The sequence below is a fragment of the Saimiri boliviensis genome, chromosome 1, assembly GCF_048565385.1.
Source record: "Saimiri boliviensis isolate mSaiBol1 chromosome 1, mSaiBol1.pri, whole genome shotgun sequence".
Taxonomy (NCBI): Eukaryota; Metazoa; Chordata; class Mammalia; order Primates; family Cebidae; genus Saimiri; species Saimiri boliviensis.
This window is the reverse complement of record NC_133449.1, coordinates 207,764,722-207,777,481: the sequence shown is the minus strand read 5'-3', so window position 1 is coordinate 207,777,481 and position 12,760 is coordinate 207,764,722. Positions and strand designations below refer to the sequence as shown.

Sequence of the window (12,760 nt, the reverse complement as noted above, 5' to 3'; positions counted from 1 at the left end):
TAGGCAACCTAAAATCAGTTTGCTGATATTTCCCTAAAAATCAGTTTGCTTTTTAAATTGTACACTTGTGAATTTTCAGGTGTCCAACAGAACTCATGCTTGCTACATACTAAATTATAGTTAACTAGTCTTCATTCATTTTTCTTTAAATGACAAAGTCAGACTAGTAAAGTTCCATGAAGCCATTTTGCTAGAGTTTCCAGGTAATAATAAGTCATACTCCCATGGACCTCAATCATAAGACTGCAAAAGACACAGAGACGACATAGGCCATTACTGTTAGGCTCAATTGCTTCCCACATTTCTCAATCCTTAAATGTACTTATCTATGACAAGAGATAACTTTGACTGTTACTTTATCTTCTCCCTCCTTTCCCCTATCCCCCCAAAAAGAGATAAGCTTGATTTAGTCTTAGGAAGGAGAAATTAAGCAAACCCCTACTTTTTTTTCTAACATTCTTACAGATATTAAAGTTACCATGTAAAAGACTTTAGAGCAAAAGTAAACATAAGTCTTTCAACCACTTGCATTCTAAATTATATGCAAAGTAAAAGAAAAAAACATATACTTATTATAACTATAGTGAAGGAATAGAATGTAACAAGGTAAAACTGAAAATCTGAAAATTTTGACTTAATTAAAAATGTTCTGTCCAGATACAAATTAAACTTACAAAGGTTTAAAGATTACTATAAACTGAAAATTCAAAAACTCTGATTGTGTTAACTAGAGATTCCTTTACTTAGGTATAATAAACTGCTTTTATTCATTAACAGTACAGATTAAACTTACAGGAGTTTAAACATTGCTATAAAGTGAAAATAGAAAACATCTGATTGAATTAACTAGATACTCCTTTTATTTAGGTATGATAAATTGTTTTCATTCAATAACATAATGAGTATACACATACAAGTCATGATCTCCACAAATCTCTTTAAATTTTGATTTATCAAGACCATAGCTGAAAATATATTTCAAAAAAATAAATAAATAAATCCAACAAGTTTAACAAGTTTCAAAACTCCTAACATAATTTTTACTTTTATATCAGCTTAATAAGACTATAAGCTGATTTACAGTTCCTGGGATTTCAAAATAATGTGCCTAAAGTACCTGAGGATGACATTTTTATAAGTTATCTAATCATACAAATTTTCCCCATTCAATAAAATCAACTTTCCTAACACCTACCGTACTGATTTAGAAAGCATTTCTATGGTAAAACTTTTCTTTGAAAAAAAATTCGTAACCTCCTCTGGAAGTGTAGCACATTAATCCAATGACTCTTAAAGTGGATTCTATGCTGTACAGGTTCGAAGAACACTACTTAAAACAAAACAAAAAATCAAGAAACACTGAATATTACATCTCTCTATTGTAAATAAATGGCAATAGGAAGTACATTTGAAAATTAAATATTAGAGATCTCCTGTTTGTCCCTGAGAAATGCTGAGTTAAACAAAGTCATTTGACAAATTTTGCTTCTCTTTCCAATTAAACGTATGTTTAAATAAACCATGGAAATGACCTTCTTAAGGATCATGTTTGAGAAACATAGCAATAAAGTTTTCAGCCATTCAAACTTCAGCTGAAATGTAAACTAATAATTTATTGGGTGACACTTTTTATTATTATTATTTTATTTTAGACCTTGTTTCGCCCTGTCACCAAGGTTGGAGTGCAGTGGCGCCATCTCGGCTCACTGCAATCTCTACCTCGCGGGTTTGAGTGACTCTGGTACCTCAACCTCCTAAGTAGCTGGAACTACATGTGCGCGGTGTTTTGTTTTGTTTCCTTTCGTTTCGTTTTGTTTTGTTCTTTGTTTGAGACAGAGTTTCGCTCTTGTTGTCCGGTCGTGCAATGGCACGATCTGGGCTCACTGCAACCTCCGCCTCCCGGGTTCAAGCGATTTTCCGACCTCAGCCCCGGAAGTAGCTGGGATTACAGCCATGTGTCACCACGCCTAGCTAATTTTTGCATTTTTAATAGAGACGGAGTTTCGCCCTGTTGACCAGACTGGTCTGAAACTCCTGACCTGGGGCGATCCGCCCGCTCTGGACTCCCAAAGTGCTGGGATTACAGGCGTGTGCCACCACGCCCAGCCTAGTAGGTCACTTTTATCTCTGATTAAGCTTCTTAAACTGGGGACCTCTGGATAGATGCTGCTCCAGACGAAACGTGACATAATTTTCTAGAAGTGACAATTATATTTGACAATTTTAAGCAATATTCTATATTAAATATAAAATTATATATTCTGGTATAATATGAAAACATCAGAGGAATTTTAAGATAACACAAAAGATAAGACTTTTTTTTACTTGTGTCCAACTTTTTTATCTTTGCATTTCTTTGACACCGAAAATCAACAATTTCGGTAAAGTATGATCAAGACATTAATGGAGGGGAACTTTGGTGGGGACAAGAAAAGTGGACAGGGAAACAATTCTTCAACAGAAATCTACCTTCAGTAGAAGAGCTGCAGCTGACTTGCAATCAACAAATGGTTACTTAGCATCTAATGTGCAAAGCAAAGGGCCCTGGGTTCCTTGAAGAGGAAGAATAAGAACAAGAAGTATACTTATGCTTTTACTTAGTTTTCTATTAACTAAAAAATGAGCTATTTCCAACCCTCTAAAAAAATATTTCTAAGGTTGTTTTTCTTCCAAGTAATCCTTGACTGATTATACAGAAAATATTCTTAGACTGCGATTCAAGCGACCAAAAAATACCTACGTGCCAATTCAACTAAGCTTCGGGCCGGTCAAAATCACCTCAGGATAACTTCCTATTTTCTTTCAACCTCCATATGAAACACATCATAGCAGTTTTAACCTTCTCTGTGCTTCCTTTCAAGGGAGCTGTTCTCCCACCAGGATGTAACTCCTCTAAACTCAGCTTAGATTGCAAAGCCCTGAGGGTATAAATCTGAACTTAATCTGAACTTAATCTGTAACTCCCAAGATAACCTAAAAGAGATCCTAGAACAAAACATACTGGGTAACTATCGTAACACAATGAAGATTAAGGCTCCCCTTCAACAACGTCGGGAGTTTTGGCTAATTTACTTAGCGGGCTGCTCTGGTGCCCAGATACTCTCAAACTAAATAATAGCCTGACAAAAGATGAATGTCTGCATCTAATTTATACACTAGATTTTGCATAGCTTTCTCCTTTGCAAGGCAACTCTCACCTGCATATGTATTACTCCTTCCCCAGAAGCAACGAAACAAATGTAAAAGTAAAATCCCTTTAAAGAGGGACTCAGTAAATTGTTGTCTACGTAAAATAAACTCCCCCAGGGTATACCTTTCCCAAAGGAAGGTTCTTGTAATCTTCCCTGGAGGTTCTGAATCCGCTAAACGGATAATACCCAAAAGAGAAAAAGTCTTGTATAGCAAGTTTGAACTGTAGCGATAAAGGAGAAGCTGGACTGTGGAAGGCTGGCTGGAGCCGGTAGGCTGACGTTGGTGAGAACGCACGCAAGTTCCAAACCCGGGGCCACCTAGCACGGCGCGTCCACCGCCCCGCGGACCCCGCGCACCTGCCCTCTCCCCTGGCCGGCTCGCCGTGCCCACCTAGCTCTCCGCTAGACCAACGTCCGCTCGAGCGGGCGCTACACTTTACCTTGCGTGACGGCCAAGAGGCAGTAGTGAAGCAGAAAGCCTTGAGGCGTGTTGCAGCGCTGGAGACACTGGGGGTGCAGGTTCCTCCACCCGCAAGGCCCCTCGTCAAACTCGGACAGCGACAGTGACCGGGGCTTCTCTTCGGAGGCATTGGGAGGGGCTGAAGGCAGAGGGGGCTCCGGTGACTTCTGGGGCCCCTGGGGCTTCTGAAGCTCCTGCGGCTGCGAATTCTCTCTCCGAGGGTCGGAGGAGAAGGCGGAGACCTCGATTTGGGAGGGCGACGCGGACGAGCGGCGCAGGATGTCCGGGCTGGAGGGCACGAAAGCCAGGTTCTCAATACCTTTGGCGCTCTTCATGTCTGGATGGGTTCTCCCGACTCCGGCGCTTCGCAGCAGCTAAAAGCCGGGTCCCTCTGTGGCTCCTCCCACCGGCAGGTGACGGCACGCCCTCCGCCGCCCCCGGGCCTTCCTACTCCAGCTCGTGGCCGCGTGGAGCGCAGAGCGCGGAGCCCGGGCGTCAGCGCCACAGGGTGTGGCTTTGACGCTCAGCTGTGTCTCACCTGTCGCCGCAGGGGCCGGCCGGAAGGCGCGGTGTGGGCGTGCCACCCGGCCGCTGCCCAGTGGAGGGGGCGAGAGCTCTCAGCTCACCGATGTGCACCGAAGTCCGCCTCTGCGCGAGCTCGGGCGGTTCTGACCTGAGCCTCCAGCCCCCAGCGCGCTTCCATGAAGCCCAGGCGCTGGTCACACAGAGATTGTGAGAGTCTCTTTCCAAAAGCTCCCCCTGGGTGCTGGCATGAAACCTGTAAACACAGTTGCGTCAGAAGATTGTTCAAGAAAATGGCTTGCGTTTTTCTTCCTTTGCTGCTTTCCAAACCAGGCTAAGCTTGGACTCCGAGACTCAAGACGTCGGAGGTATACTTTGGATTCAGGGCATCTTGATAAGACTTTTTGCCTGTCATCTTGTTACTGGTAGAAGGTGTCCAGGGTTTTGGCATCTTGAACAAAGGATTGGATAAAATGCACAAAGCAAGGAATGAATGAAGGGATTTATTGAAAAGGAAAGTACGCTCCACAGTGTGGGAGCGAGCGAGCATAGGAGCTCAAGGGACCATTACAGAATTTGGGGGAGTTTAACCCCTGGAAGATTCTTCCATTGTTTACTTTGGGTATGCTCTATGTAAATGGAGAGGATGAAGTTAAGTTGCAAAGTAATTTATGGCCTACACCCTATGAAGAGGATATTTCCTGTTATAGTTGAAGTGTGAAAGTTTCCTACCTTCAGACCCTATTTTCCTCCCTGGATACTCCTTAGAAAAAGAAATCCACCCCACCCCTACCCCCGTCACCACCAGGATGAACATCACAACATAACCACTGATTTGATTTTATTTCTCCGAAACCGAAGGACTAGAAATGGTCTCTCTGCTGCATATTGCATATCTCAGATACACAACAATAACAATCATGTAAATAATTTCTACCAGTCTAGGCGCAGTGGCTCACGCCTGTAATCCTAGCACTTTGGGAGGCCGTGGTGGGCGGATCACCTGAGGCCAGGAGTTCAAGATCAGCCTGGCCAACACGGAACCCTGTCTCTACTAAAAATACAAAACTTAGCCAGGTATGGTGGTGCACAGCTGTAATCCCAGCTACTCGGGAGGCTGAGGCAGGAGAATCGCTTGAACCTGGGAGGTGGAGATTGCAGTCAGCCAAGATTGTGCCGTTTCACTTTCCCCTGGATGAAAGGGCAAAACTCTCTCAATAATAATAACACATTTCTACCTGCTGAATAAATAAGAAAAACACTTTGAAGAGCTTAACACCATTGTGTCATGATAGTTACAATTTAGTTATTCATTCATTCTTTCACTTAACACAGAATATTGTGTGTGTCACTTAACACAAAAAAAATACTTGTGTGCTGGGTGCCAAACACTGTTCTAGGTTCTAGGAGTACACAAGTCAACAAAAACTGGGAAATGCCCCTACCTTTATGGTGCTTATGTTTCAACAGGAAACAGACAGTAATAATATGTAGTATATGGCACAGAATATGATAAATACTGTTTTGTGAAACTCATTTCAATTATATATGCTGTGTTTACTGAGTTGAGACACAGATATAAAATATGCATCCTACTTTGGACAGAGGTACATTCTGTCCTCTGTTTCCTCACAATCAAATAATTCTAGACTGGCCAGTTGGGCACAGAGGCACAGGCCTGTAATCTCAGCACTTCGGGATGCCAAGGCAGGTGTTTGCATCCTGGAGTTTGAGATCAGCCTGGGCAGCACAGCAAAACCTGTCTCTACCAAAAATAGAAAAATTAGCCTGGTGTGGTGGTGCACGTCTGTAGTCCCAGATAGCTGGGAGGCTGAGGTAAGAGGGTCACTTACAACTTGGGAGGCTGAGGTTGCAGTAAGCACTCCAGCCCACACCATAGAGCCAGGCCTTGTCTCAAAAAAAAAAGAAGAAGAAGAAGAAGAAGAAATAAAAATAAATTCTAGATTGGCCTAAAACGTGAATATAGAGTAGAAGTAGGAGCTAACATTTTAAATGTTTGCTATATGCCCTATTATTAAAATCTTTACAAAAACAACTGCACTGTCATGTATATTATACATATCGAGAAAACCACATCCCATAAAAGTTTAGTAACTGTCTCAAAGTCACATAGCTAATAAGTGAACTGCCATTTAAGGATATGAACTCAGCTCTTTTAGCCAGAAATCTTCCCTGAACTTTGTATTTTCTGTCTTTTAATTACTATGGTGTATCTCCATCAGGTTAAATTATTACATACCAATTTTAAGATATCAGAATTCAAAAGTCTCTGATGTTTGTGAGGTTTAGAAGATTAATGCTGCTCCGAAAACCTCAGATTTTGGAGGCATTCAAATTAAGCATGGTATGTAATCTTCCTAGGCTTTCTTTTGACAAAAATGGACTCAGAGTAGGTAACTGCTTTGATTGCCATTTTATCTATGGAATACAAAGTAATTTACACAACCAGCAAATTTTGTTTTGATGAGATGTGGTTACATACAATCGTGACTTAAGACTATCATGCAGCTATGAATTAATAAATCCGTGCTATATTATCAAAATCAGAGTGGCAAAGCATCATGCCCTTAAATTCATACGAAGGAGAACTCTCACAGTGTTAGAGGAAGAATTTTGCTGAAAGATTAGAAAATTACTATTGCTTCATCTTAAATACATCTTGCTCTTACTCAAAGTGTTACCAACACCACTTTCCTGTTCCCTTACATTCTCTATGCTGCAATGATGATAGGAAGAGGCTCAGGTTTGCAACAAAAACCAAAAGAGACAAATAGAAAAGAAAACTTGGTGGTTTTCACCTCTGGTAATTCTATGGAAAAAGGTCCATTTTAAAATTAATTATTTGGTCAATCTAGGTTAAATCTGCCTCTAATGAACACAGTCAAAATATACCACGTTAAATTTCAGAAGATAATTGATGGGTTACTCTTTGTTTAGTAGATTTTATTTACTATGTTTTTTAAAGAGTGGAGAATGGGATAAAGAGCAATGTCCAAAATTTATAGTAAAACTCCAACACTGTAAACAGAAGTAGTCCCTGCCTGTGGATATCATTCTCTGGGCTGTGCAGTAGGTCTTTCCTATCGGGAATTGGATGAACCAAGGTGAAGTGGCTTAATGACAGCCGTCATCAAGATTGCCCTGCTAACTCCCCTTGCTCTGATTTCAAGCTTAAGAGCAATCTTGTGATTTGGGCTTTCTATGTAGATATGTATACCGGATGAAAATGTATTGCTATGTCTATCTTGAGTACTTTATCATTTTCTTCCATATGTTTTTAATACTTTACTTGTTCCCTTCTGGTTTTAGACTAAATGTGAATCCTTTAGCAGTATAAGACTATGAGCTCATAGAATATTAAAATTAGAGGGATCTTGACAGTAGCTGATTACAAACATGGTCAAATGTGAATATTATTGTGGTTAATTACAAATCCTAGTATTAAAGATTTATTAATGTCACAGCATTTTATATTAACTAAATAAAAGCAACCAGACAATCTAAGTGACCATCTTAGTATTATCTTTTCAATTTTAAATGTTTTACAAAACACATAGCTAATAAATTAAATCTAAGAAAATAAATTTAACACTGAACTGTATTATTTTTAATATTGTTTTAAATTGTAATTATACATAAATATATAATCATATTGAGAAGAAATACAACTATCCTTTTTCTTTTCATCTTATTAATCATAAATCATTAAGAAATAAATATGTAGGCTGGGTGCAGTTGCTCACGCCAGTAATCCTAGCACTTTGGGAGGCCAACACAGGTGTATTGCCTGAGCTCAGGAGTTCAAGAGCAGCCTGGAAAACATGGTGAAACCCATCTCTGCTAAAATACAAAAAATTAGCTGGGTATGGTGGTGTGCGCCTGTTGTTCCAGCTACTCTGAAGGCTGAGGCAGGAGAATTGCTAGAACCCAGGAGGTGGAGGTTGCAGTGAGCTGAGATTGTGTCACCGCACTCCAGCCTGGGTGACAAAGAATATGTTTCAAAAAAAAAAAAAAAATAGCTGGTGATAATTATTTGAAACAAAAAGATGTCCACATTTAATAAAGTAATCCTGTAAGAAAGCAAACAAAGTCAATAGTAAAAACACTAGTGTAAAAATTGCAGAAGGCCCAGAACACTCTGTGAGTTGAGGAGACAGAGCTGAATATCCAAGAAGAGTAAGACAGCTGGAATTTGCAGAGCAGAGCACCAAAAAGGAGAAAGCTGTGTGGAGGGGATGTGCAGAGTGTCCCCTCATGCATTCTGCAGATATGGATAGCACATGGTTGTCAAGAAACTAATCTAGCCCAAGGAAAGAGTCATCTGAAGGCATTAAAGGAGTAGTGGTTAGTGCTCACTCACACGGGGCCTAAGGAAGGTGGAATAAAGAAGTTTTCACACATTGAAAAAAAAAAAAAAAACACTGAAATAACCAAAAGCACCTACACCTGAGAAATGTTAAAAGGAGTCCTTCAGGCAGAATGAAAATGATACCGGGTAGAAATATTTTCCTATATGAAAGAATGAAGAGCACCAGAAATGAGGAGATGGAGCAAAAGATGCATAGATAAGTATGTCAGATTTTTTCTTATCATTTCAATCTCTTTCAAAGATAATTCACTGCTTAAAAGTAATAATATGCAGTCAAGTCAAATTCAGTGCCTGTTCCTGTCATAGTGGGGGCTGCCACAGCAAGCTCCACAGCTCATGAGCACTGGGTCGCCCACTCTGGGACCTGGGGATAAGTTTGGCTGTGGTCACTGTTGAAAAAAAGAACAATAATACATAAAAAATAACAATAATAAAGCACTGCAGGGTTTATAAGACATGTAAAGGTAAAATGTGTGACAGCAATCGTGCAAACGCCAGGAAAAGAGAAATAGAGGTATGCTATTGTAAATGTCCTATACAGAAAGTGATATATGTGTCTTATAAGTGAAGTGATGTAATATCAAAGGTCAAATATGATAAAGATTTATACTATTAGCCTTAGAGTAACCTCTAAAATGGCTAAAATAAAAAACAGTCAGAAAAAGAGATAAAGTGGAGTTATGGCAGATATTCAGGTAATCCAAAAGAAGGCAGCAAAAGAGGACAAAGGGAACAAACACTGTATGGGACAAATAGAAAATCAGTAGTAGGACGATAAGTTGGGCCTAACCATATTAATAATCACACTAATTGTAAAAAGTGTAAACATTTTATTTAACAGGAAAAATTTGTTCGATTTGATATAAAATGCAAGAACCAGTTAAATACTACCAATAAGAAACACATTTTAGGTCTGGCACAGTGGCTCACACCTGCAATCCTGGCACTTCGGGACGCCGAGGAGGGTGGATTGCTTGAGGTCAGGAGTTGAAGCCCAGCATGGTCAACATGGCGAAACCCTGTCTCTTAAGAACGCAAAAATTAGCCCAGGTGGTGGCACATTCTTGTAATTCCAGCTACTCAGGAGTCTGAGGCAGGAAAATTGCATGAACCCAGGAGGCGGAGGTTGTAGTGAGCCAAGATGATGCCATTGCACTGTAGCCTGGGCGACAAAGTGAGACTCCATCCCCACCTCACCAAAAAAAAGAAACAAGAAACACCTTTTGTATAAAGTATAAAGGCTGATAGACTAAAAGAGTGGGAAAACATGCTTACATTAAAAATGGCCTAGAAGCCGGGCGCAGTGGCTCAAGCCTGTAATCCCAGCACTTTGGGAGGCCGAGGCGGGCGGATCACGAGGTCAAGAGATCAAGACCATCCTGGTCAACATGGTGAAACCCCGTCTCTACTAAAAAATACAAAAAATTAGCTGGGCATGGTGGCGTGTGCCTGTAATCCCAGCTACTCAGGAGGCTGAGGCAGGAGAATTGCCTGAACCCGGGAGGCGGAGGTTGCGGTGAGCCAAGATCGCACCATTGCACTCCAGCCTGGGTAACAAGAACAAAACTCTGTCTCATGGAAAAAAAAAATAAAATGGCCTAGAAATTTGATAGTTAGAGAAAATGGACAAATTTCTTATAAGACAAATCACAAAGATCTCTGTGGGTAATCAAAAATTTAAATGAGCCTTTATCTACTAAAGAAATTGAATTTGTGATTTAAAACCATCCCATAAAGAAAGCCTTAGGCTAGATTACTTTAATGGTGAATTCTTCCAAGCATTTAAGAAAGAATTAACATCAATTCTAAACAAATTCTTTCAGAAAATCAGAGGTGATTCCAACTCATTCTCTGGTGCCAGAATTACTCATCATTTGTCTGGACTTCATCTTAGTATCCGCCCAAAATTACCTTTTGTCCTGTGGTTATGATAAATAAATGTGTGCTAAACGACAGTAACTATTAGTACAGTTGAGACTGACAATTCTTTTTGACTGAGTGACTATAACAAAACAGTGACTGAATAGCAGATTAGTGTCAACATGGAGAGAGAACTTTAATAAACAATGAGAACATGTATAAAGATAAGATATCAAGAATGTAAGGGCTACCTGGCTGCAACATCTTTCATCCCATTGATCACCAGGGTTGATCTGGCTGATGGCTGGCTGGGGGTGGGTGTCTTCTTCCTCCCTCACTGCTCCATGTGCGTTGCTCTGGAAGCTGTGTCCTGGGTCTAGGAGGACAACCATCTCCAGTAGAGGAGAATGGGTCTTCTTTCAAGAGGATACGAGTAGCTGTGCTTCCCTGATAGAACCTCCGAACAAGCTCTCAAGGACAAACTATCAAACGGTCCCATGAGGTAAAAACAATAAATAATGGCTTTCCTGGAACATTTTCCTGCAAAATATGAATGCATGGATCCAAGTTCCTTGTGTTTTCTGATTCTCTCATTCCAGCGTTATTTTCTTCCTGCAGTAAGTTGCTGACAGGATGAAGATCTTTGTGCTAGATGTTTCTGCCCAGCACTGAAATAGATCATATGGCATTTTTGCCCATAAGCTACGGAGCAAAACTTAGTCCTTTCCCCTACCAAGATACAAGGGGGGTTGGTTATGTAGTTGTCCTGTATACCAGGAGGATAGTAAAATAATTTGGTAAACACATAGCAATGTATCAGCCATAAATATTATGAATACTTTGTATAACAGCATCAGGATCAAACGAGCTAAAACCATGATCCATATTTAGCTGATACAGGCTAAAAAAATTTTTTACAAATCAACTTAAAACTGTAAGATAAGGGAGATTTATCTAAACATCAGCAGGTTAAAATATAGGTCAAAAATAAATGATTGTAAAGGACATTAATTGAAGTGTCCATTCCAGTTTATTATTTTTCTCTCTGCGCTATTCAGACTATCCCAAAATATTATACTGAATTATAAATGTTGCACTAAGAGAACTGCTGACTGATGGGAGTGGGCCCAATAACATAGTTAAAATGAAAAAGAAAATCTGAAAATTGTCACATAAAAATTAGTTGAAGTAACTTGAAATTTTATCCTGAAGAAAATGCATAGTGGTTAACGTGGTAGCTGTCATAAAGTATTTGAGTATGGGCATCATTTAATACAGTGATCAGACTTTTTTTTTATGGTTCTTAGGATTAGTACAAGTACCTTGTATATAGAAGGACAATATGGGCTCAATATAAAGAAAATTACTTTATGAATAGAGCAATTGTTCTCAAAATGTGATCCAGAAGCCCCAGAGGCAACTAAGACCTTCAAGGAGCCTGCAAGTTCATAACTATATTAAAAATAATATTAGGGTGTTATTTGCTTTTTAGACTCTCATTTTCTTACCTAAGTCACTATAGTATCTGCAGTGAAAAATTTTATAAAATAACAAAACAATCATTTACTAACAAGTGTGCAGTGGGGTTTTCCAGGGGCTACCTGACATGTTGTGTCACAAAAAAGAAAACATGAGAACCCTTTATTAAGATGCCAATTAAAAAAAAATTTAAAGTGGTAAACCATTCCATTCTTCTCACTATAATTTTTGAAAACATATTTTTAATTTAAAAAAGTGTTAATAGCCGGGCGTGGTGGCTCAAGCCTGTAATCCCAGCACTTTGGGAGGCTGAGGCGGGTGGATCACGAGGTCAAGAGATCAAGACCATCCTGGTCAACATGGTGAAACCCCGTCTCTACTAAAAAAAATACAAAAAACTAGCTCGGTGTGGTGGTGCGTGCCTGTAATCCCAGCTACTCAGGAGGCTGAGGCAGGAGAATTGCCTGAGCCCAGGAAGCGGAGGTTGCGGTGAGCCGAGATCGCGCCATTGCACTCCAGCCTGGGTAACAAGAGCGAAACTCCGTCTCAAAAAAAAAAAAAAAAAAGTGTTAATATATAATGGGTTTATTATTAATGAATTAATTTAGTATAAAACAATTCATTTAATTTCTAATGTAACAAATATTAATAGCTATACACCATTAAACAAAAGTTCTTTGGGATCTTCAATAAGTTTCTTTTCTTAACAAAACATGAGTTAGGAAAGACTCCATTAAGTTCTAAGAGTAAAAAGGGGTATAAAGACCAAAAAGTCTAAGATCCAGTGAAGTAGAACTATATAAAATAGGATTGACTGCCTTAATAGAAAATGAGTTATCTATCACTAGAACAGCTAGT

The 12,760-nt window shown here is 39.7% G+C and overlaps 1 protein-coding gene and 1 non-coding gene across 3 annotated transcripts in view; one reads left to right on the top strand and one right to left on the bottom strand.

The window, feature by feature from the left end:
* The window catches only part of SLCO4C1 (solute carrier organic anion transporter family member 4C1), a 61,170-nt gene extending 57,102 nt beyond the window's left edge, over positions 1–4,068 (bottom strand). Inside the window, exon 1 of one of the 2 annotated variants that reach the window (XM_074383168.1) lies at positions 3,632–4,068. In XM_074383168.1, the coding sequence (XP_074239269.1) occupies positions 3,632–3,986 (355 nt within the window). In that variant the 5' untranslated portion in view covers positions 3,987–4,068. The remainder of the gene's footprint in view (positions 1–3,631) is intronic. The other variant, XM_003920722.4, reaches the window with a different exon arrangement.
* A 4,763-nt stretch (positions 4,069–8,831) lies between these two features.
* Positions 8,832–8,955, top strand: LOC120365751 (small nucleolar RNA SNORA5). The gene has a single exon (XR_005580614.1). It is a non-coding gene; the product is annotated as a small nucleolar RNA SNORA5 (small nucleolar RNA).
* Positions 8,956–12,760: the final 3,805 nt, after the last annotated feature.